The following is a 24,102-nucleotide window of genomic DNA, read 5'->3' as shown; positions in this document are numbered from 1 at the left end:
CCGGGGATTGAACTCGTGCTGCAGTGGCTGAGGATAGCTTCATAGTGCTAAAACTTCACCCCTTGAACCACTAGGAAGGCCGCAGTTGTACACTTTAAATATCTTACAATTTTGTCTATTATTTCTCAATAAAATAGGCGGAAAGGGCGATTGTTACGATGGGCAGATACTCAGTGTGCAGTCTCTGCTTTCCAGTATTATCTGTCTCCTGTGGGGGCGTGTCCAGTGGGCAGAGGCCCCAGCATAGGCTCTGGAGCCAGACACACCTGGGGGCTGCACTGTGACTATGCCTTCCACACCTGTTAGCTCAGAAACAGGGCCTTGTCAGGGATATGTGTGGCTCAGGAGGTTGTGTCGTCATGCCGTGCCACAAATGCCAGTCTTTGAGAACTATTTGCAGTTCCCCAAAGTGCTAGGTTAACTTCTGGACTCAGCTGCTGTTCCCTCTACAGGATGGCTTTCGCCTCCCATTTCCTGCTTACTCCTATTCTTCTCTAGATTTCCCTGACTCCCCACCACCCCCAGCTTGATGAGGGGTCCCTTCTGCCTGCTCACCCCCATAGCCACCCTTACCCTGAGTGCAAGTGCAGTGATACTGCCTAGGCGTTGGTTCACCTCCTCCCACTTTACTGCTGCCTACTATTTTGGTGTTTAGCATGTGCCAGGCACACACTTAGTGCTTTATGCGCATGACCCACTGATGACTCCTAACAATCCCAGGAAATAGGTAATACCACAGATGAGGAAACTGGAGATCAGGGAGGGTAAATGTTCTGTCCAAGGTCACACATATACAAACAGAAGAGCTGGGATTTGAACCTAGGTTTGCCTGACTCCCAGCCCTTTGCAGTCAATTGCAAACTCCTGGGGGCTTGCAGGATTGAGTAGAGTGAGAACAAGTTGTAAGCACTCAACAAGTGATGGCTTATCATCACTCTGACTTGCAGGGGTGGGGCTGGAACCTCACCCCTTAGACGCTCACATCCCTTAAGCTGAGATGGTGCATGGACACAGGATGCAGAGCGGCTCCAATTATCGCTCAATAAAGGACTGACAGGCGCTTTTTATCAAATGTCCCTGTATTTGAGATGCTCCACTTCTTGTCACACTTTGACCCTTTTCCATGAACACACAGGAAACACCAACCACCTAAATAAACATCCTCTTTATTTTACCAAATATAATTTATCAGTTATGTTGACATTTGTCAATTCAGTTATAGTAACTATAAATAATTCTCTTAAGACACAGTTCTGTAGCTTCTTATGGGGTCAGGAGTAAACCAGTGTTGCTCCTCAGCCAGGTCAGACATGCAGTTTGTGCAACCAGGGAAAAAGAAACAAATCTTCTGGGAAAGTCAACTTCATTTTCTTTCCTTCACCCCACAGTCCTCCTGCGGCTCGCACTCAGGGACTTGGAGCACACCTATCTTCCTGCTTTCTCAGCAAAGGAGGCGCTCCAGTCTCCAGGGCAGCCTGGCTGAACTCCAGAGATAAGGGTGAGCGCCGGGGCAAGGGCGACTGGAGGTCTCAGGGCTGGGGGTTTGGTTTTGGTGCATGTACAAGAAGAGTCTGTGCAAATGTGTTTGGAGGTGGAGGTGTTTGGACAAGATGAAGGGAGGCCTGAGGGAAGAGTAGAACAAGCCCTGGCTGGTGTTAAATGACCTCTGTTGGCCACGACTCCACCTAGATAACCTCTAGGATCCCTTTCAATGCTAAGGTTCTCGGTTCCACAGGCTGGACCATGTGGAAACAGAGGGAGGGTGGTCTCTGGAGGTAGGGGGCACGGTCCTAGATAAGGCATGTTGTTGGTAAGAGATGGGGCCACTGCCTTGCCAAAGTGGGAGGCTGCAGATAGAGGATAGAAAAAGCCTGCATCTCAATGACCGGATTTGTCCTCGTCAGTGTGGAGAGATTTCCAGTCTGTTAAGAGTCACATGGGGGGCAGAGGTGGAGGCTCCAATGCCCCCAATCTTGCTCTGGCAGAGAAAAGGAGAAGCAGCTAGTTGAGGTCCAGCCTACCAGTTCTGAGTTCTATTTTGGGTGGTTGGTGAGAAGTAGAGGGGAGGGGTGGAGAGGTAAGGGTGGTTTAGGGAAATGAACACTGGTTGAGCAATGGAGCTTGAGGCTCTGGCTGCAGCCAGCGTTGCAGAGGTGGGACCTAGGAGGCCAGGAGGCAGAACCTGGCTTGGGGACGCAGGTGCAGACACAAAGGGTGTGTGGAAAAGGGCAGTGTGCCTTGGCGTTTGGGCAATGAGGTGAGGGTAGAGGTGTGTTTCCACACCACTGGCTAGTCAGCGCCTGGCATAGTATCCAACGCATACCAGGCACTTGATAAATATTGCTCAGTGAAGGCTTCAGACCATGTCTGCAGAAGAGCCCACCTTAGGGGGCTGCGGAACTCCTGGATGAGTGAAGGAATGAATGTTGAATACCTGCGAGCAAGAGCCAAGTGACGAAAACCAACCTCCACAGCAGGATGGGATGGGTGTTTTACAAAGTGATGGAGTCAAGGGGACCATGTGATTATGTCCTCAGGGGAAAGAGCAGTGATGAAACACCTCTGGTTGCCCTCAACTTCCCAGTCATCCTCCACATACCCATACCCCACCCCTCATCTTGGAACCCAGGCCAGCAAGCTCTGGGGAAGGTAGTGCTTGGGGGAAATAAGAGGTGAAGGTTGAACAGAAACAAAGAATCTGGTCCCAGGGAGGACGTGGATTCTGGCCACCCTATGGGTGGGCATGGGGCAATAGCAAGACCAGGCTGCTGCTTATTTCTTCCTGGATGGGACAATCAATTGGAAGAAGATTTGCAGGAGGGGCTGGTGGCCTTCATCAGACAACTGGTGAGGGGCATGTGCACAGTCTGATTAGGCACCACTTTTTTAAGCAGAAGGGCCTATGGGGCTGGCACAATTATTTCTGCCCAGTGTTTTGAAGTTGGTCCATTTCTACAAAAAGTGTGTGTGTGTGTGTGTGTGTGTGTATGGAAGCCAGGGAGTATAGAGTGATATTTCTCTCTCTGTTTAACCAAAAAGAAGAAAACAAAACAAAATTTAAAAACCAGAGCCTACACACAAAGGGTTTCTCATCAGGGCTAAGGTAAAGGTTGCTAAAGCTAAACCAAAGCCCCCAGGTCCCAGGCGGAACCCCGCCCCCAAGTCACGTGACCTGGAGGCACCCACCATGAAATTGCACTTGGTGATTGTCTCAAAAATCTACTTGTACTGCTTATCTCAGTCCATCTGTCCTTCCTGAATTCTTGCTATATAAACTTGGCTCAATTTATAAAAATTCCCATTGAAAATAATGAGAATTTGGTATCAGAGTGAAGTCCTGGAAAGAGGTGGGAGTGTGGAGTGTGGAGTGGGCTGGGGAGCAAAAGAAAAAATTCAAATGGAAAGTGCAGAGGGGTGGGCAGAAGGTTGAGTGAACAAGTTAGTCCCCGACATCCGTGTCTCGGTCCCCAATGAGCCAGAGGACATGGAAGCTGAGTGCCAGGAGTCCAGTGCCAAGCAGGTCCCCCAGAGCTGTCAAGTACGGGATGGAGAAGTTGTCTGGGTCCAGGCCCCGACCCCACATCCAGTGCACCATCCAATCTGCGATGTACAAGAGGATCAGCACCTGCGGAGACAAAGGCCTGTCTGTGGCTACGACCTCACTCCAGGGGGAGCCAGAGGCCACACATGGGGCTCAGCCTTTGCCTCACCAGGCTTGGCTGTCCACATCCTCACAGGCAGCTCATCTTTCCTCCCTGGCACCCTCTCTGTGCTCCTCTGACTGCCATCTTGAGCATAACAGACCCCTGTGAGCTCCTCAGAAAGGAAGATGCTGCTGCTTTTCGGGTCCCCACATCAGCATTACATTCTGCTCCCAAATTTACCAACAAGGGGCTTCCTAACCTAAACTTTGTGGAGGGAATTCAGCTCTCTGGTCTCTAGTTCCGGGTCACCCCACCTTGGTCACTCCCGTTCCTGCCCTTTTGGCCTCGCTAGTCTCCTGGCAGGCGGCTGGAGGTTGAAATTTGCTTTTCATACAGAGACTTCTCTGTTTGGAGTGGAATAAGGACAGTGTTTGAGGCTTCTGCTGGCATAGTTGTCTGAGGAACAGCTGGTTATCTTGAGCTTTCCTCCTGACCCTTTGCATTCTGCTATTGTGGGTTTCAGAAAATGCAAGTTTATTTTAACATTAGTCCTAGAAAATTAGAATTACAAATAAGTCAGCTAAACATAGGGCAGATTGGCATATCAATTCAAAATACATTTTGGATTATCTGCTGCTATGATTTATCTGTGCCTTTGCTTTCCTTCCATTACTACAGACAATTAAGACTAATCTAGATTAGAACCTTACTAGTGGGCCCAGGGAACAGCTGCATAACAACAGCTGGGGGCTTGTTAGAAATGTAGGGTCTCAGGTCCCACTGCAGAACTCCTAAATCAGAATCTGCGTTTTAAAAATGATTCACATGCCCTTTTGAGTTGGAGGTACATCTGATCTCTGCTTCTTAACATTTTTAAATGACTGCATCTGTGTGAGAATGAAATGGTTTCTAATGATAAAGCTCTAATACAGTAGTTGGGGAGTTTTATTGTTGTACTTTGCAAATACCATGGTATATAAATACTATCCTAAGGGGCTCAAAAGCAGGAACCCGAAACCTCTGGGGATCCAAAAGCCAGAATTGGTACTTATTTTAAGGCAGATTTGGTCGCTTTCCTATCTTCTCTACAAAGAAGCCAGATGGTTCCAGCACCCGTCACCTTCCCCTTGCCTTGCACACAGGGCCTTGTACTCCCATGGCCTTGGGCTTGGGTGAGAGCCAGCCCTCCTTAACTTCACACCCTTTGCAGCAGCTGCGGGAGTGTCCCAAATAAAGACTAAGACCAGGAGGGCCTAAGGACGTGCCCTGGCAGCAGCTGTCCCCATGTTTCAGACTCCCAAGCAGGCCTCCAGGCACATGGCTGGGAAGAAAAAGGGCAAAGGGATCAGAAAGAATCTTTATAGGGGATCAAGTGCCAAGCTTGGGCCTGCCACGGCCTGGAGAAGACAGGAGAGATGAGTGTCCCTGAGGGAGTTGCTAATAGGTGACAGCTGAGGCTTTCCTTCCCAACACAGGCTGAGGGATAACTTCCAGCCACAGACCCTTAGCACCTTTACCCACACCCTGTTCCCACCGAGTGCAATGAACCCTGACTTGCAAGGTGATTGATCCAGCGAAACAGCATATGGTTGAATCTCAGCCAGCCATGCCAAGATGCCCTAACACACAGCCTTTCTAAAGGTGGGGGTCACACGTTTGTCAGTTAGGGGTCTGATTGAATGAAAATATGATATTCTACAGGGCAGAAAAGAATACAGTCATAAGAAACCAGGGCACTCTTCTCTATGTATTGATATGGAATGATCTGGAAGATAAATTAAGTGAGAAAAGAAGGGTACAGAGAATGTGTATAGTATGCTAGCTGTGTATTAAAAAAAAGGAGAAAGATAAGAAAAATATGTATGCTCACTTGTGTAAACACAGAATAAACTTGGATAAATGAGAAAAAGTTACCACTAATGTCTGCGCAGAAAACTGGATGGCTGGGAGGAAAGCAGAGATGAGGACTTTTCACTATGAACTCTTGAAAAAAACCTGAACAGGGCCTCCCTGGTGGCCTACGGGCTGGCTCTCAGTGTTATCACCGCCATAGCCTGAGTTCAATCCCCGGCCAGGGAGCTGACCCACATGGCACAGCAGACCTCTCCTGTTGCCCTGCTGCTCCTCTCAGCAGTGTATTTCAGTAGATCTGCCTGGTCTGCTCCCCATCATGTCTCTGGTGAATCATCTCAGCATCACCTACCCCCCACACCTCTGGCCTGTACCCTAGTTCTTCTACGCAAAAAAACAAACAAACAAAAAACTGCCAAAATAAAAAACCCTGAACAATGTGATTACTGTTAGTTACTCAAAAAACAATTTTAAAAAGTTGGTAAATGTAACACTAAGGGTGACTTGGCTACCAGGCAGCATAGGAGCCTGGCAGTGACACACCTGGGCAGTAGGGGTGGCCATGTGAATCCTCAGCTGCATTACACCACAGCAGCTGAGTGTGCACGGGCGCATGCATGGGGCACATGTCAAACTGGTGCAATCTGGGTGAGCGCTGTGGCTGTGCCCAGCAGATCCCCTATCATGACTCGGCCTCTGGCTATGCAAGATGATGGGGGAAATTGGGTGAAGAGCACATGAGATCTCTCTTTTCTCTATGAACTTAGTGAACTTATTTTCGCAATCTCTTGTGAATCTAAAATTATTTCCAATCACAAAGTTGAATAAAATGTGAGAATACAACAGGGAGAAAGTGTCACCGTATTATGGAAGGGCAAGACAGAACAGGAGCCTATAGGTTACCTAGTGCAATGATTTTGGACAAGTTTTTTGAAGTCGTGCGACTCCTTTTAAAAGAAACCTCCTGAGGGAGCCTGGCATGCAAAATAGGGCCAAGTGGAGCGTGGTGGTGAGGCCCATGGGGGTGATATCCTGCAATCACCTGCATGAAAACTGCCACCCATTCCCCTCAATTCAAGCTCGATGAAGTAAAACTGGACCAAAGCCACATAGCATGTCAGTGGCACCCCTGTTCTCCTGGGCCTCCACCCTGTGTTTATCTTCAGCCTCCTAGTCACAGAGAAGTGGCAACGTGTTGGCTGGGCCATGCGGGGCCTTCCATGCTTCTGCAGGCCGTACCTGGAGCAGTGCAGCTGTCATGTAGAAGACAATGAAGATGAGCGTGAGGGTGGTGTGCCCACCCTGCATGCAGCTGATGGTGTAGAGGAACACCAGGTGTCCTGGAACCACAAGGAGGAAGAGGACCCGGGCCGAACGAGAGTTCACATCTGAGGCAGGGGAGAGTGGGGTGAGCGGACACCTCCAGGGCAGCAGGGAGCTGACTATCTCTATCTCTCCATCCTGGGGTCCCCAGCTCCCACAGTTCCCAGGAAGAGAAACCTTCCATCCTGGTTCTGCCTCCAGAACAGCTGGTGGAACTTGCACATGCCAGCCCCCCGATTCTTAAATTCCCTGGGTGTGGCCCCTCCCTCCAGGGCTGCAGGGGACCTCAGGGGCTGGGAACCTGCTATTACCAGGACTGAAGAAGGTGGTACAAGGACTAGGGCAGCGGCGGGGCGCTTGCTCAGAGTTCTCCCCGGGCATGCCATTCATGTGGAGGAAGGTGGAGATGCGGCTGGCCTGTACCGCCACCAGGTTGCCCCCGACACCTGCAGAGATAGATGTGGGGGGAAGGAGAAATGGGGAGGGGATGATCCTCTTGCTCTTTTTTCTGCACAGGCACTGACTTCTCTTCTTTTATGCTCTGTGCAGGGATGGCCCACTCACGGTCCCCAGGAGGCATACTCAGACAGCCCTCATTCCAGGAAGCCTTCCAGGCTCCTCCCACCCTCCCCTGCTCAGAGACGAGACTGGGGGTGCAGGGAAGGACACAGGCAGATGGATGCTCTGCAGACTCAGAAGCCTGGCTCCTCCAGCTGCACAGCACGCGCACCTGCTTCCCCACGCAGCTGAGAAGGAGGCCCGGCCCCGCAGCTTCTGCTACCGCTACGAGCAGGCCCAAGGCCCGATGCTCCTGCACTGGTTCCAGGAGCCAATTTCAAGTATCAGGTCTGAGTTCTGGATCCTGGAATCTTATGTCTCCCAGGAACTGTGCTAGTTATTCTCTTTGCCTTCCCTCCCCCAACTTATTCCCTGTTCTTCTCAGCCTTGCTCCGAGGCCTGGGAAGCCTTCTTAAAGAGGGCACCTGACTTTCTTTTTTTTTTTTTTAAGATGTATTTATTTATTTAATACTAGAACTGGGGTACAGGCCAGATGTGTGGGAGGGTGACAGGATTCACCAGAGACAGAGCAGGGAACAGAACAGGCAGATGGGCCGAAGACTCTGCTGAGGGGAGCAGTGGGCGAGGCAGGAGAGGTCTGCCGCGCCATGTGGGACGCTCACCGGCTGGCTGGGATCGAACCGGCGCTGAAGAGGCTGCGGACAGCTTCAGAGCACAGCCCTCAACCGCCTGCGCCACCAGGGGAGGCTCAAGGGCACCTGACTTTCTATGGATGGCACTGCCCAGGCGCCGTTGCTTGTTCAATGGGAGGCACCAGCAGGCAATCAAAGAGGGTGGGAGGAGAGAGAGGTCTGGTGTTCCCATCCTGATTGCTCCCTGCTTTTTGACAGTGGCCTCCTCTTTCCCTACCCACCCCCACACATTGGTGGCAGAGGTGGGCTCTCACTGGGCTCCTGGACACAATTTCCCCATCACCCCTGAGGACCAGGGCTAATCTCTGGGTGCTTCAACCTTTCTTCTTGCACCTCCCACCTTGCTCTCACCTCTAAGTGTATCCCTTCATTCAAATCCAGAGCTAGATTCTCTTGCCTGGGGAAGCCTGACTGTACAGGTAGCCCCCCACCACCCCTCAGCCCCCTTGTCAATCCTCTCCTTTTTCTCTGGCAGCTAATGCCAAGACCTCACCATTAATGCCAGGCAAGCTCACCATTGATGACAGGTGTGAAGACAGCCATCCCTGCAAAGTTGGGGTCTGAGACAGTCTTGTCTAAGATGAGGCCCCCCACACTACAGAGACAAAAAGACAAGATAACACTGAAGAGGTCTGTTCTGGTCTCTGGACAAGGGGTATAGCCCCATCAGGCCTTGGTAGGAAGGGGAGCCAAGTGCTTCCAGGAACCCCCATCTCCCAGCCCCTCCCTGGCCAAAACCAGCTCATAACAGGCTGACTTGCACGGTGGCCTCAGAGTAAGCCGGAGGTGCCAGGCCAGGCAGCCATTTCCTGTACCCACTCTCCAAGTTGGTGAGAGGCGCTGCCTTGTGGTCACCTGTCCAGCAGGTTCATAGGGGTTCAACCTGCTCAGTATTCATCTCCCCTTCTGGGACCAGCGCCAGGCTCTTTCTCAGGGAACAGCCTCTTGAACTCAAACATTGCTCCAGTGAAGGCCAGGCGCCCCCAGACCCACCTGGCCAGAACATCATACCCCAAGGACACCCTGATGCCCTTGTTTAATGATATTTCAGGGGTAGCCCTGTGACTGGGCAAGCGCCAACACTATTTGATAATGAGACTTTGTGGAGTTGTGGCGAGAAAGAATCTCTTCTCACTGTACGAATAAGAAAAACAGACATGTGGACCTGCAGGCCATCACATGGAAAAATCAGAGCAGGGAGGTGGAAAATTTAGGGCCCCTGAACCCAGCTGTGCCTCTATAGCTCCTGAAGCTGACACCTTCTGCTTTCCAACGAAACCCCCTTCCCAAGGTTGCGTTTGCAACAGCAGGACGTGTGATGGATACAATATTGAAGGCACATCCAGGGTCCACACCACATTCCCTCCCTCCAGGGCTGAAAAGGGAATCTGTGGAGGATGGGAGGAAGGTGAGGCATGTACCAAGGTCCTACCTGCTGATGGCCATGGCGATGATGACAGGCTCCCAGCCCGAGTACAACACCTCCCTGGTGGCTGGGCTCCGCCGGGCCAGGACCACCCAGACAGGCAGCAGGGCCACGAAGAAGGCACACACCAGGGGGTAGATATATTGCCAGTTCTCTGGAGAAGCAGAGATCAAGGGGAGGTGAGTGGTGTGGTCCCCTGCTCCCAGGTCCCCTGGCCAATCTGCAAATGTCCCAATAGATCAATAGCCACATCCCAAACGCCTGTAGACACATCAGCCCATCGGACACTCACTGGGAGCCCAGGAGGTAGGTGAGGCCAGTCTCTGCCATTTGGTAGAGGAGGAAACCAAGGCTGGAGCTCCCTGGCTACCAGATTTATCAGGAGGAGTGCAAACTAGACTCCAGGTTTCTTGATCTGATCTCAGCATTATCTTTAAGCCCCTATTTCATTTTGCAGATTCCAGTCTTTCCTTCTCGTTACCCATCTTACTCCTCCAAGGGAAATAAAGAGGAGTAAGGATCAAGAAGGCATGTATTTCCCCACCAGCCCTGCCAGCTGCATGAGTCTAAGAGAGGCACTTAGCCTTACCTCTCAAAGGTTGGAGTTACCCCACACCGTGTTTACACCAAAAGGTTAAGAACATGGAAGAAATCCTTGCACATTAGCAAAACCACTGCCGTCCCTCCCCACGCCCCGAGGAGTCAGCCAGGCCCCCTCGGTGGCTCGGCCTTACTCTGCTCCAGGTAGAGTCCCCAGCTGATGCCTGAGAGCAGCGCCAAGGTGATGAGGTCACCCAGGCTGGCAGCGATGGGTGTGGCCACGTTGTCTGGGTTGATCCCGATCTTTCGAGAGCCGATTATGACTCCTATCATGATCATCCCTGGAGGGGGTGAGGAGACAAGGGGTGTGACCAAGCAAAAAGAGACCAGAGGTGCCAGATGCAGCACACACTCTGAGGTACCTATCCCTACTCCCCGGCCTTCCCTTCCTTACCCAGCACCAGGGAGGCGATGAAAGCCGTGGCCACGCTGCTGGCACAGAGCAGGAAGGCATGCGGGATGCTGAAATGGCCATCAGGGATCCAGCCAAAGACAACGGCTGCGATGGATGCCAAGAAGCCCACCACTGTGGCCTGCACCTGCGGGGTTGGCAGCACGGACAGCCCTGGAGCAGACACTTCGTAGCCCAAGTCACTGAGTGCTTAGCCAGACCTCTCCCTGGCCCTCCCTGGCCCTCGGCAGCCCCAGGAGGCTGGCTGGGTTGGACAGTCCAGTCCTTTCAGGCTGGAATGATGTCTTTATTTATTTAGTTTCACACCAGACACTAGTCCTGGACAGAGCGCCCTGCGGGAGCCCAGGACACGTTACTGGCTGAAGGAAGGCTCCTCTGGGGATTGGGTTCAAAAAGCCCAAGACATCGGAGCAGAGACGAGGTCTGGACTTAAGGGGGAGGACTCCTAGTTCAGAACACGTGTGACTTCATGGGCAGATGGGAAAGCACCGTCAAGATTACTTAAGCAGTCCTGAGTCTGCTCCTGAGTTTCATCTGCGGGACTCAGCCCCCTGTGCAGCTGAGAGTCGAGGTCTGCCCTGGGACATGCTGGGCCCTTCCATTCTGGGCTGTTTTCCTGGTAATCCGTCAGGCTCCAGAGGGTAACCTAATTCCCTCCTAGAGCTGCTTTGGAGAAGCTAGTTCAGCAGGATGCCAAAGTGTCACTCATGAGCCATCAGAGCCTTTCAGATTCCTGAATTGGGGGGCAGCTGAGCCCACCCTCCCTGCTCTCTTACCTGGATGAGGGCCATGTTCCCTGTGATCATGCGCCAGAGCTCCTTGGGTGTGTCCATGTGCCCGATGTTGGCCTGGGAGAGAAGGGCAAGGGGTTGCAGCTCAGGCTGGAAAAGGCTGCAGCGTCCTCCGTTAGGGCCCTGCCTGGTCCAGGAGGTAGAGAGTGAGGTTGCCACTCTGGGGCCGGACATGACTTCCAGGGAGAGTAAGGCAGAATCAGAGTGGGTAGAGTGAAGGGGGAGAAGTCAGAGGGAGAGTGTTGAGCTCCTGCAGCTAGGTGGGGGCCCTGGGTGTCTGCCTCTTCTGCCCCTTCCCATCCTCAGAGGACCCCTGGGTGGCTCATCTGCATGGCCCCCTCCTACTGAGTCAGAGTGGCCCTGGCTCTGAAGTCAGCTTGCTAACCTGCTGGTGTGGGGCTGAGGCTGTGAGAGTGTTGGGAAGGGGTGAGGTGGCGAGGGAACAGGCCAAGGGCAATGCAAGCTGGGGGCCAGGCCGGGTGCCGCTACCTTCTGCTGTCTTCTCCAGACTCGCGGCCATGCTGGCATCCCTGTCACCTGGCTTCCCAGGACTCCTGCATTTTACTGTTTCCTGCCCCACCCCCCACCCCGGCCCAGCCCTGTGACTGGCTCAGTCTCTGAAGCATCAAGGCTGCCCCAAGGGGTTGTGGGAGGTGGGAGTGGTGAGCAGCCTCTGTCCATCTAGACCCTCCCTTTAAGAGCAAGCTGCTAAGGGGGAGAGGGGATGGGCCAGGAGGGGGCCGGGGAGGCCTGGCTCTGCTCCTGCCCAGCTGCAGAGTAGGGCTGGAGATCAGAGGAGGCCCCCATCTGTGCAGGCGGAGGGACCAGCATGATGCTCTCCTGCCAAAGCTGCATAAACAGTCACGAGGCAGTTGTGTAGCAGGGAGTGGGGCAAGGGTCCAGGGGCGCTGGGACACCCAGAAACCGAGCCTGGGAACCACACTGGGCAGGGAGCCCCTGCCCAGGGGCAGCACACCGGCCTGGGATCTCCCTATACCCGCCCAGCACAGCCTCACACTCCAGGCCTGGGGGAACAGGGAAGGCCGGTGAGCTCCGTCCTGCTTGTGCTGCCTAGGCTATGTGTGCCCCGCACCTCTAGGCCAGACACTCACTGCGGTGGAGAGCCTCGATGCCAGGGTCATTTCCAGGTTCCCCTTAAGCCCCAGCAGTGCAGGCACCAAGATGAAGACCTCTGTCACCTTCTGGAACACTTCCCAGTGCTGCAAGGTGAAAACAGAACCCAGGAATTTCAGTGCCCCAAAGGCCTGGCATTGAGGTTGAGCAGAGAGCCTGAAATTCAGGGGCTTGAGTGGCCTCCCGGGTGGCATGGGGTTAAGTCTTGGCACTATCACCGCCACAACCTGAGCTTAACCTTGGAGCTGACAGGCTGGGAGCTGACCCACATATGTTGCAGCCCCCTGCTCCCCTCAGCAGTGTATTTCAGTATATCCACCTGTTCTGCTCCCTACTCTGTCTCTGGTGAATCCTTTCATTCCCCCCACCCCTCTGGCCTACACAGTTCTTCTATAAAATAAATAAATATTAAAAAAATAAATTAGGGACTTGAGGAGGAAGTGGGCAGAGAGAGAGCAGCCGCCTTTCCTCCTGGGACCCTGGACCCCAAACAAATCCATGGTCCTCCAAACAACACAGCACCCCCCTTCTTGCCCCCCAGAACAGGGGAGAACAGATCTCCCTCAGTCATGGCTCTACTTTCTCTGCCGGGTTTCTGGAGCTAGGCTGGGGGCGGGGGGGTGAGGGGGTGGGTAGTGTCGCACCGGCTGGCTTACACCCCTGAAATCCTTTGTGATCCCCCTCAGATTGCAATCTCCAACTCCTTTGCCTTCAGTGCAGTTTCTCTGTGACCTCGGCCTTGAGCAGTGTTGTCTCAGCTGTGGAGAGTTGACTCCTTGGGGCTGGGTTGGGAGATTAGAGTTTGTTTGGCTTCTCCCTCCAAGGGCTTTGGGCCTCGGCCACAGCAAGTCTGCGCCACAACAGGTTCTGAACCAAGACTGTGGCCCCGAATCTCTGAGAGCTGGTCTGCAAGAAACTTTTTATTCCTCCTCTGCACCCCGGTGCCCACACCTCTCCCCTGTCTCTCAGTCAGGACAGGCAAGAGCACCCCTGCAGAAGGAGCACTGGACTGAGAGCACTGGAATGCCATGGACCAGTGGCCTGGCTCGCCCACCAATTCCTTCAGCCACGGCCTAGGCCGAGTTTCATCCTATCGACAACTCAGCGAGGCAAGGGCTACTTTTATCCCCACCTCATAGACGAGGAAACTGAGGTTCAGTTCGGGGAGCAGTGCACTCATTAGCACTAAGAGGGGATGGGGGAAGAGGACTGGGTGTTTGAAAGCTAATTTAATTGCAACTGAAATTTGAAGACTTGCAAAAAAGGCTGGAATTGGGTCTCCCTCCTCTGTCCTGAGAGGACACAGTTTCCTTTATTTGTCTTAAGGATGGAAAGCCTTCAGGTTTGCAGAGGGAAAGGTGGGCAGGTGGCCAGGTGGACATGCCCGGGCACCTTGGCTGTGGGGCTTGCTGGCGGGAAGCAAGGTGCTGAAATGGGCAAGGGTGCTGGCCTGAGAGCCTTGGTCTCCTACAAGAAACCACGGGGAGGAGCCTCATGCTACCTCCCCAAGTCCTCTCATGGCGGGGGGGTGGGGGGGGGCGCCTTAAACAAGTCACAAGGGCCTCAGGCTCCTGGCTGTGAAATGTACAATTCAGGGCGAAGTCAGGTGGTCACTAAAGGACTAACACTAGCACAAGGCAGCAATGAAATATCACCCCATGTCCATTAGAGTGGCTACTATGAACAGAAAACAGACTAGAAAGTAACTAGTTGGCTGAGGATGTAGAGAAACTGGGCCTCTGCGCACTTCTGGTAGGAATGTAAAATGGTGAAGCTGCTGTGGAAAATAGCATGGCAGTTGCTCTGAAAATTAAAAATAGAACTACACTACGATCCAGCAATCTCACTTCTGGATCTAGAGCCAAAAGAACTGAAGGCAGTGTTTCCAAGAGATGTTTGCACACCTATGTTCACTGCAGCTTTACTCTCAACAGCCAAGAGGTGGAAGCAGCCCACGTGTCCATCAGGGACGAATGAACGAATAAATGAAATATGGTCAATACACACAATGGAATATTATTTAGCCTTAAAAAGGAAGGAAATCCTGTTGAAGGCTACAACACAGATGAACCTTTAGGGCATTATGTTAAGTGGCTATAAGCCAGTAGCAAAACAACAACAACAACAACAACAACAAATCCAATATGATTCCACTTACATGTGGCATCCAAAGTACTCACATCCATAGAAATAGAAAGTAGAAAGGGGGTGATGTGGGGCTTAGGGGAGGTGGAAAGGGGAGGTTCAGCAGGCACAGAGTTGCAGTTCTGCAAGGTGAAGCTTCTGGAGATCCATTTCACAATACATTTTATGTTATTACTATCTTTTAATCACATACACACAAAGATGAGCAAGGATATCAGCGGTTGGGGAAAGGATCTGGAGGCCAGGGGAGGCTGGACACTGGGGAGTGGGGGGGTCCTATAAAGCAAGGACCTTTTTCCTTGTCAGTTCTTTGAGTGTGTGTAGGAGGAGAGGGGTAGGAGAGAGAAGGAGTCTCTATCACAACCCTGGGGAGGCTCACTTCATCAAGGCTAGGGAATCCCCTTACCTGCGTTCTGCCTGCCCCTCACAGGTGAAGGGCTTAGGATTCTCTTTAGGGGAACCCCTCCCTAGACAGCAAGGAGGGGAAGGACCCCTGCCCCCAGTCTCTAGTCCCCACAATTGTTTTCAGGCACCCACAGGAAGAGCCAGCCCCTTCCAAGCACTGGAGGCATATGAATGTCTTCTGGTTCTTGGGGCCCCAAAGAGAAGGCAGCCCCAGTGAGTCCCATCTGCCCTGGAGGAGCGAGGGGCCTGTTACTCTTGGACAGGCTGGTGCGCCCCGCTGGGCCCAGCTCCCTGCTGCCCAGGCTGCGCTCTGCTTCAGCTGCCCCTTCCCTGTCTAAACCAGACACCAGCTCCGGAGGGGAAGAATTCCCTTCCTCACCTCTCCCCTCACAATGGTGGGGCTGACTGGGGGCTCTGAAGCCCCTCTGAGGGCACAGCCTCATCTGCCCTCCTCACTGCAAACCGTCTGTCCCTGCAGTTGCCAGCTCTGTGAACACTTTCTTCTCCATGTGGGCAAAGGTGATGTGTATGTACTAGCGGCTTGAGAAGCCTGTGGAGAGATATTCCCGTGTAGACAAGTAATCTCTAAATTGTTTGTAAGGAATATTGCTGGTCTTTAAGATTCATTAAGAAGAAAACATGTGTGAAGCTCAGCTAAGCCCCTCTGGCTGCCACTACAAGCACCCCCAAATTCCTCCACCATCCAGTATACACACCCTTTCCTTTTAACTACACAAGGACCTAGAAGGTATGGGGTTTCAGCAGATAGGATGAGAGACAAAGGCAAGGGAACAGACACAATTTCCCCCTAAGCAGACATTTCCCTGATATGCACAGAATAGTCAAATTCACATCACCCGAGCCCCAGTCCAGAGACATCCTAGCTGACAACTGCGTGAGAGGCCAATTCCTACACATGTGCTTTCATCATTCACAAACCCTCCTAAAGAAGCAGCTCAGGCAGGGGTGGCCCAGACACACACACCTCTGGGAAGAGGTGCTGGGGATGCGGAAGCAGCAAGAAGCGGGGTGGCCCTGAGGTTAGGAGGGGGCGAATATGGCAGAGGCTGAGGACAGAGCGTCTCTCCTTCCTCCTTGGCCTAGTTCAGGCCCATCCCGTTTGTCCTGCTGGGAGCGCCGGCCCCAGAAGTCAAACCTGCCAGCTGAGCCATCAGTCAAGCCTTCACCCACGTCTTCCTGCTCTGCTGGGAGGAAAAGGGCTGTTCCAGGCCGCCCTATTCCACCTGGGGGGGGAATCCACAGAGCTGCACTGGGGGGTAGGAATGAGCGATGAGCACCCTACACCCTCAACATCCAGAAATATCCTGATTCAGAGCAATCACCCTAAGTCTTGAGCCTCAGTGGTCCTGCCGGTACCACTTTCTCGTCTTCCCCTTGCCTCTCCCATCCCTCCCCTTCTCTGGCTTCATATATGACACCCCACCTTCCCACCTTCAAGTGTTCTGCCTGAGACTTCTTCCCCTGCAGGAGGGTAGTGGGGGGGGGGGGAAGCCAGGAAGAGCTGGAATTCAGACATTATGAGAGTAGAACCTCCAAAGGCAGACTATAAGGCCAGGCTGGGGACTGGGGGGAGGGGTATAGGGAACCAGAGTCTGAAATGCTGATGCCTTCAGGGCAAGGACAGAGATCAGATTATCGTAAGCCCAGCGTTCACCTGTCTGAAGGCCCAGGACACCACCCACCCTGCCCCCAGCACCCTCTGGAGGAGGGCCCCAGGGCAATAGGTGGTCAAATGAGAAGGACTCTGAGTGCCCTGCCTAGGAATGGCAGGAACAACAAGGCCCCCCACCCCACCCAAACCCATGCTGCCATCCACTCTTATCTTTGGAGACTCGTGCAGAGAAACCCATGGAGGCAGAGAAGCCCGAGGAGGTGTTTGGGGGAAGGGGGCCTCTATACTTTGGGATCCTTTGCGAGTGAGTTCAAACAAGGACCCAGGAGTGCCCACCACCTGTGTTAAAGCAGCCAGGAATTCCACCTCCTGCCACTCCCAACCCCCACAAAGGCTGACAGAAAGAGGGGGAGATGCCTGTAGCTGTCTGGGACAGAAGTAGGAGGCAGGGAGTGTGCAGCCAGAGGCCCTATGTCCGCCCGCCTCCATCCCAACCCGGCCCACCCTATCTTCCCAAGCCGCGGCCGGCCATGGTGGGGACGCTGAAGCTGACATAGTCCCTTTATTCCTTCCCTACTTCCAGCCGGGCCAGCCTTCATCCCCTGGCAGAGCCTGGCTGTGCGCACCCAGTGGGGAGGAGGGCAAAAAAGAAGCGGGCCTTCCAGACTGGTCTTCTGCAGCCATGGGTAAGATGGGGGTCCTGGGTCAAGGACACATCTGAGCCCATGTGGGCTAGTGCTCAGCTGTCCGGAGGCACCGGGAACACTCTTTAGCCAACTCCTCCAGGCAGCCCTAACCCAGGCCTCGCAGACCGTCCCACTGAGGGTGTCCTAGCTCACGACACGGGCCTGAAGGCACGCAACCTAGACCCTGCTGCTGGGCCTGAATCTGAGGTCAGCCACCCCTCTGGCTGCTCTGGCTGTGGAGTAAGCAGCTCCCTGTGGTCCCATGTCTTGGTCCTTTTGCACCCATCTCTGCTCACCCCATCCCATGATGTCACTGCAGCCATCTGCAGGGCCTGCTGAGCCCAGCTGGGAGGCTGGGGGAGGGGGACAAGGACAAACTAGCCATTGTAATCCACACCAACTGGGCCCCAGCTCTGGGCCGAGTCTAGGAGCCAAACTGAGGGCAAGCACTGGCTCTTTGTGGGCACCCTGGCCAGGCTCCTCGGTTCCCTACCCAGGTCTCAGGCTTATGGGTATGGGGTGTGGTTGAGGTTGGGACAAGATGTCAGAGTCTTTTTCAGTTGTAGAGTTTTCTGGATAGGTGGGGTGGGAGGGGAGCACTTCTGTTCTTGCATACATAGACTATAACTCAAGTTGCTCCCAATTGCAGTCCACCCCGTTCTTTGGGGGAGGACAAAGAAAGCAGATTCCTCCAAAGGTTTTTCACCAATTGGCAAAGCAAAGCACCAGTGATGGCCATGAAGATTACCAGCGCAGGGTGGGAATCAGATGACCAGGGCCACGCTCCCTAACCCCTCTAAGCAATAGGCAACCTAGTGACAGAATGGATGTAATTATGGTTTCCAGGTCATGGGTCCACAGAAAAGCCCAACAAATGATCCCCATTATGATCAGAGATTTATCCACTCTTGCCCTTTGTAGGCACCAAACCAGAATTCAGAAACTCTAAGACTCAGAATCGAGGCCGTAGGAAAGGGATGGAAGAGGGGGAGAAACTGCCCGGACTCTAGACTCACTTTTCCCCTCACTGCTCCCACGCCCTGCCCTGGGAGAGGGGCAGTGGCCAGGTGAGGAACCCAAACCCGCATCTCCAGGCCTTTCTAGTCTCCAAGAGGACAATCCTTGAGAAGCAGGCGAGGGGCGAGGGGAGGCAGCACAAGGCACTTGGACATGGCAGGAGCACTCATTAGCAGTGGAAGAGCTGGGTTCTCCTGAAGGGCTCAGGTCAAGGTGGTCCAGGCAGGCACCACTGAACCCACACCTCAGTTGCCTGGATATGGGCAAAGAGGGCCCCACCATCATCACATGCACTGCGCGTAGGGTTGACCCAGTGCAGGGGGGTGATGCTGAGCCCCACCTTCTCCCAGTAGATTGCACGGTCAGGGACACTCTGACAGAGGGGTGTGTGTGTGTGTGGCGTGTAGTGGCCCAAGGGGCAAAGGTCAGCTCTCCAGCCTCCAGCCTGTATTTCTCCTCCAGCCTGTATTTCTCAGAGTACCTAGGACGGAGACCAACACTCTGAAGGGAATGGATACACGGAATGATCAATGTAGACGAAAGCCATGCTTTCAGAAAGCTCCGCGTGCCTCATTGTGCTTTAAAAACTTTTATCTGGAACTAAGACTCCAACAATCTCAGACCTAGAGGGAGTCCTCCACCACAATACACTGCCCAGCTCCTCTCTGGCTGTTAGCTTCCAGGTCCTGCCAACTCTTAGCCTAATTCTACCCAGTGGCCTCACAAAGCGCCTCTGTTGGGGCAGGTTCACGAAAGAAAGGTCAGGAGTAAAGAGGAGAGACCGTTCTGCCCAGATCTGGTTACATTTTGTCCCCGTTTATGACACATAACTAGCACTGCAAGGTCTTCTCATGCCAACTCTCCCAAATCATGCAGCAGACAGCATGTGCCCACTCCCATTCCCCAAGGAGAGGGCACCAAGGTTACAGGCAGAAAAACAACACGAAACGCCGTTAAGTACCTTGCCACTTAATCTGAGACCCGCTTGGCAACTGGACAAATACCTGCCCAGCAGGGGGATGAAGAGGAGAGTTGAAACCAAGCTTTCTACAATGGGTATCCTTGAAACCCCAAGAGAAGCGGGGGGAAGTCTAAAGAGACTACCCCTCTAAATATCTCCTGCTGGGCCGGGCTCAGCAAGAATGCCCAGGCAGGCAATGACCCCACTCCACCTCTCCTCTTCCAAGCCTGCACCCCAGAACTGGTTCTGCTTCTGTTAAGCAATATTGCCCTGACCACCTCCCCGGGGCCACAGGGCTTCCTCAAGGCTTCTGTAGAAAGTAACCAGATCAAGAAGAAACCCAGGATGTGATCCAAAGGGAAACAGTATTCTAGGAAGCGCAGCTGCTTCTCACAGGGGTGGGCAGAAGCTCCAAGAGTCAGTGTCCCAGGAGGAAAGACGACCCCGGGCTCACCATGGAGACCAGCCCCGTCTGGGCCCTACCTGCACGATGTCCAGCACCATGCCCGCGGCCACAGTCCCGAAGCCTGCCAGGAGGAAGGGAAACAGCACCTGCAGCCCGATGGAGAAGGAGGTCTCCTTGAGCGGGGAGGGGGGTGCAGGGCCCCGGTCCGTGCTGACGTCGTCGCTCTCATTGCTCTGGCTCCCGTTCTCCAGCAGGGCGTCCTCTTCCCGAACCCCTTTGGCGTTGGCCCGAGACTCGGTCACCACTACCTCCACCCCGGCCCCATCGGGCCCCAGGAACTCTGAGGTCCCAGCTAAGGGCTCTCTCCCAGGGCCATCCGAAGAGCAGGGTGAGGCAGTGGGGCCAGTTCCATTCAGCTGGTGGACGTCCTTCGGCTCTGGTTTAGAGGACATGACGGGAAGGGAGGAGGGGAAGGGGGACTTTCTTCTTTTTGCTTTTGCTCTCCCTCTCTAACCTGGGAAAGAACTTAGTCCTGGGGTGAACCCAGGCTTGGGTGCCGCGGGACCTCTCCCCACGGCGCTCTGCTCCTACCAGGCTCTGCAAAAGCTGATCTAGCAACAGGCAGCCCCATCAAGCACTGAAGCCACAGGCTGGAGGGAAACAAAAAAGGCCTCAACAGACTCTGCAGCTGGCCCCCAGGGGTGTAGACGCCTGGCTCTGGCCCCCAGCGCCGTGCTTGAGGGAAACTGATCTGGCCTCTTATCTTCTTTGGTTGGCAGTGGCAGGCTCCTCGGAGTAGGGGGCATCCAGAGTGGAAGAGCCCAGCCAAGTCTGGGGTGCTTTCTGAGGTGGCCCTTCTTCCAGGAAAAGTAGCTTGCGTTCAAATCGTTCAGAATGCAGCCCTGGTCTGGGGCCGTAGCTCCTTCCCACGCCTCGGGCTGGGTTCCGGCTTCCCACAGCTCTTTGGGTTCTGCTGGTCCCAGGACAGTGTCTGCTGCCTCTCCCCTTTCCTCCGGAGAGTTCCCTCCTTTCTGAGAAGACCTTGGACCTCCCCAAATCCCTGGTTCTTAAAGTCACGAGAATCTGCGTGGAACACCTTATCGGGAAGAAGGAAGACAAGAAAGAGAATGTTACGATGCAGCAAAGACCATACGGTGGGGTTTGCCCACAGGCTGGCATGAAGAGCTTGCTCTTGCCCCTCTCTTTACACTAAAGTGACCCCTCCTGGACTGGGTTGGGAGGCCCCACAGGTGCTATCCCCACCAACCTCCAGCAGGCAACCCACCGCCCCACAAGTAACTGGGGAGAGGCAGGATGTCCTGGGGGGAGACCCCTTCTTGAATGCCCATCAAGAGCCCAGGATTATTTAGGTGTGGCCTCCCAGTGGGATCAGTTACAAATTTTGTCACAAATGCCCTGCCACACGGCCACAGTCACAGGACAGCCAAGCCCACAGAGGCCTGGGATGAAATAAACAGGGAGAATCTGTCACTGAGTGAAGGTCCCCAGACTCCCAAATGCCCTAGCCCTTGGTGAGGAAAAAACAACACACTAGGGCTCCCTGAGCAGTGGGGCAAGCCTGCCAGCGGAAGGCCAAGAGCCAGAGGCCTTCCACTCCTGTCCTTGACTGTCAACAGTGTTACAAAGAGCTCAGGGGCTGACTTGGATCCAGGCCTTTCTTCACTTCTCTCCCCCTGCTCATGGCCTTATGAGCTTGTCAGATAGGAGAAGGGAGTTATCTCAGTTTGAAGGGGAAGGCGGTAGGACTATTGGTTATTATGCACACATTTCAGTTCCCTCAGCTCACCCTGTTCCCCCGGGTTACTGAGAGTTGGATATAATGGAATTCTTAGGAAACAAAAGCAAAAAAACAAAAGCAGCTACTAAAAAAAATAAATAAATAAAACAAAGCAAAACAAAAAACAAAGCAGCATAAGCCAAAGTGCACTTGCTCCAAATGCAGGAACAGCCCCCCTTCTCTCTCCCAAAAGAATCTCCAGACTTGATCTCACCCTATTCCATGTCACTAAAATAGCTCGTACAAGAAAAAAAAAAAGGGGGGGGGAACCCCCAAAACCAAAAAATGCAAAACTTAAGAGGATTTTCCCAGGTGGGGCAAAAGAGTCTTTAAGTATTCCAAACGCAATTAGTCAACTCCGGTTTGGCAAGGGGTGACTGCAATGCCCGAAACTGACCCATGGGAACGATTTCTCCATCTATCCACTTTAGTCATCCGGACTCCCTTTCCCAGTCGCCTTACGCTGGGTCCTGCGGTTCTTTCACAGCCCTTCCGCAGCCACCCAGGAGGAAACTTCTGCGCAGGGACGCCCACAGCCCACATGCCAAAAAGTTTCAGAGTCTGCTAAAACCTGCCCCTCGGGCCTCCTGCCTTCCTGGCAGGCCACCGACCCCCACAGGGGGCTGGAGGGGAGGGAAGCCAGCGCCTCGGCCCGCTCCTTCCAGCGAGGCTAAGGGCCCGGGATGAAAGAGGCAAAAGTGGCCCAGGATGCCCTGAGGAGGGCACAAAAAAGACCCGTTTCATGTCTCCAAGCCCAGGGAGGGGGGAAAGAAACTGGGTGGCCTCTTCCGCCTCTCCTGGCCTCAGAGTCCGCAAACGCGCGGCGCGCCAGACCCCCGGCCCCCGCCGCCCCCCGGCCCCCGCCGCCCCCTCCTCCAGACCCGACAGGACTGACCTGGCCCTCGCTGGGGAGCAGGGGGGGTGCCTGGCGAGTGGCAGCAGGAGCCCGTGGTCTCGGGGGGTGCAGGGTGCCCCCTCTTCTCATCACTCCTCCTCGGCAGTCCTTCTCCACCCCCGGCGCGTCTCCCCGCACCCCCAGCCAAGGAGAGCGTCCAGCCGCGACCCCCCGCTCGCTACATTTCGCCTCCGCGTTACAGCGAGGCCGCCGCTCGGCTTCCACGAGGAGGAGGGGGCCAGGGAGCGCAGGGGAGACCGCCTCGGGCCTGGACTGAGGGGACCCTGACCGGAGACTGGGGCCGAGCTCACTCGCCCCCAATCGCTCCGAGCCGGAGGACCAGAGCCCGACTGGTTGGCTGCTACCGGCAAACGTGATCTGGGGCAGGCGGGTGGCACTCCCCACCCCTCCATCAAAAATAGGTTCCGGATGGACAGCTGCAGCAGCCAATCGGAGACTGGGGAGGGGGCGGGCCCCGCGTGGCCCGGCCCCTTTCCTTCACTCGGGGCCCCGGAGGCGGGGCGCGGGGGAGACGCCGCGGGAGGAGGGCCGCGCGCGGCCAGTCGCGGTCCGGGCGGCGGGCTCGCGGGCCCAGCGCCCGTCCGCCGGCGCCCGGGGTTCCCGCGGCCTCCGGGGCCCGCCCCGCCTGGGAGCCGCCCTCGCCTGCAAGGCCGTGAGCCTGTGCGCGCGAGCGCCGGCACCTCGAGTGTCCCGACCGCTGGCCGGGGAGACCCGGGCAGCTCCGAGTGGGACCGGCGGGGCAGCCACGGGGAGCCCGCGGGCTCGGGCGGCCGTCGCGCTGCCGCGTCCCCGCGCTCGGCACCCGGAGAGAGCCGCCCCTACCTGCTTCTAGACTCAGCTCTTCTCCCCGTCGCCGCGCGCTCCCGCCTGATGCCGCGTTCACGAAGCAAATGGCTCGGCCCGGCGGACCTGGCCTTTATATACAGTCCCAGCCTAGAAAGGGGTGGGGATGGGCGGGCGGGAGGGAAGAGAGGTGGGATCCTCGCTGGGGTCCTGCGCGCACCACCTGAGGTAGGGGCGGAGGGGCGCCTGGCTTCCTTTGACCCGCCGATCCTGGTGGCGGCGTGGGAAGATGTCTCCTTCCAGGCTAAACGAAATCCAACTTTCCCTGACGCATCTTGCGAGATCAAAGAGAGGTGTTCCGCTTCCTCCCTGGGGTATCTCCACCTCTCCAGTGTACACTCAGTACCTGTTCTCTCTGGGATGTTTTTGTGCAGGGAGGTGTGACCTCCCCCATAAAGGAACCGCCACCCCCGGGTTTCCCTCTTCTCAGTGGAAACTGTGACCGTTGGTTCCTTCCTGCCCTTTTCCTCCCGGAAAGTGGCCCAGGGGCGATTGGAGCCTGACTCCAGGTCCCTGGATGGGGTTCGGAGCAGCGATGTGCCGGGGGAGAGGCGAACCCAGTGAGGGCCGGAGGTTTTGGCTGTGTGCGCTGCGGCGCGCCCACCCGACCTCACGCAGCAACCTGAGCCGGTCGGTCCTTTGGACCTGGGCGAACGACGCACACGACCGCACCGCTTCAGTGCTCGGGATCATTCCAGTTTAGCTTTGGGACATTTGCACCAAGGGCCTGCAGTCTCCCTGGACCTAATAGAGGAAATGTTAATGTCTTGTCACCCCAATTTTGACCGCAAACACTGGGTCTCTCTGCCTGTAGGCATTAAGTAACTGCTAGACCAAGAACAGTGGACTCCAATCCTTTTATGGATGGGGGCGTATGGGGCGTTCAATTCAGTGTGGGGT

The 24,102-nt window shown here is 54.8% G+C and overlaps 1 protein-coding gene across 2 annotated transcripts; it reads right to left on the bottom strand.

Annotated features, from left to right (window-relative positions):
• Positions 1 to 1,073: 1,073 nt before the first annotated feature.
• SLC41A1 (solute carrier family 41 member 1) lies at positions 1,074 to 23,228 on the bottom strand. 2 transcript variants are annotated; one of them, XM_037495703.2, is made up of 11 exons: positions 23,182 to 23,228; positions 19,723 to 20,741; positions 12,371 to 12,478; positions 11,244 to 11,315; positions 10,450 to 10,594; positions 10,190 to 10,336; positions 9,462 to 9,609; positions 8,545 to 8,624; positions 7,130 to 7,264; positions 6,735 to 6,883; positions 1,074 to 3,625 (listed from the first exon to the last, which is right to left on the bottom strand). In XM_037495703.2, the coding sequence occupies exons 2-11, from the start codon at positions 20,095 to 20,097 to the stop codon at positions 3,440 to 3,442; spliced, it is 1,545 nt and encodes a 514-aa protein (XP_037351600.1). In that variant the 5' UTR covers positions 20,098 to 20,741; positions 23,182 to 23,228; the 3' UTR covers positions 1,074 to 3,439. The 2 variants fall into 2 exon arrangements, with proteins under 2 accessions (XP_037351600.1, XP_037351599.1); XM_037495702.2 differs by lacking the exon at positions 23,182 to 23,228 and adding an exon at positions 22,339 to 22,725.
• Between the last annotated feature and the right edge of the window lie 874 nt (positions 23,229 to 24,102).

The sequence above is a fragment of the Talpa occidentalis genome, unplaced genomic scaffold, assembly GCF_014898055.3.
Source record: "Talpa occidentalis isolate TD23 unplaced genomic scaffold, MPIMG_talOcc4v2.1 talOcc4.8, whole genome shotgun sequence".
Taxonomy (NCBI): domain Eukaryota; kingdom Metazoa; phylum Chordata; class Mammalia; order Eulipotyphla; family Talpidae; genus Talpa; species Talpa occidentalis.
Note: the sequence above shows the minus strand (reverse complement) of the source record. Positions and strands in the feature narration are given on the sequence as shown.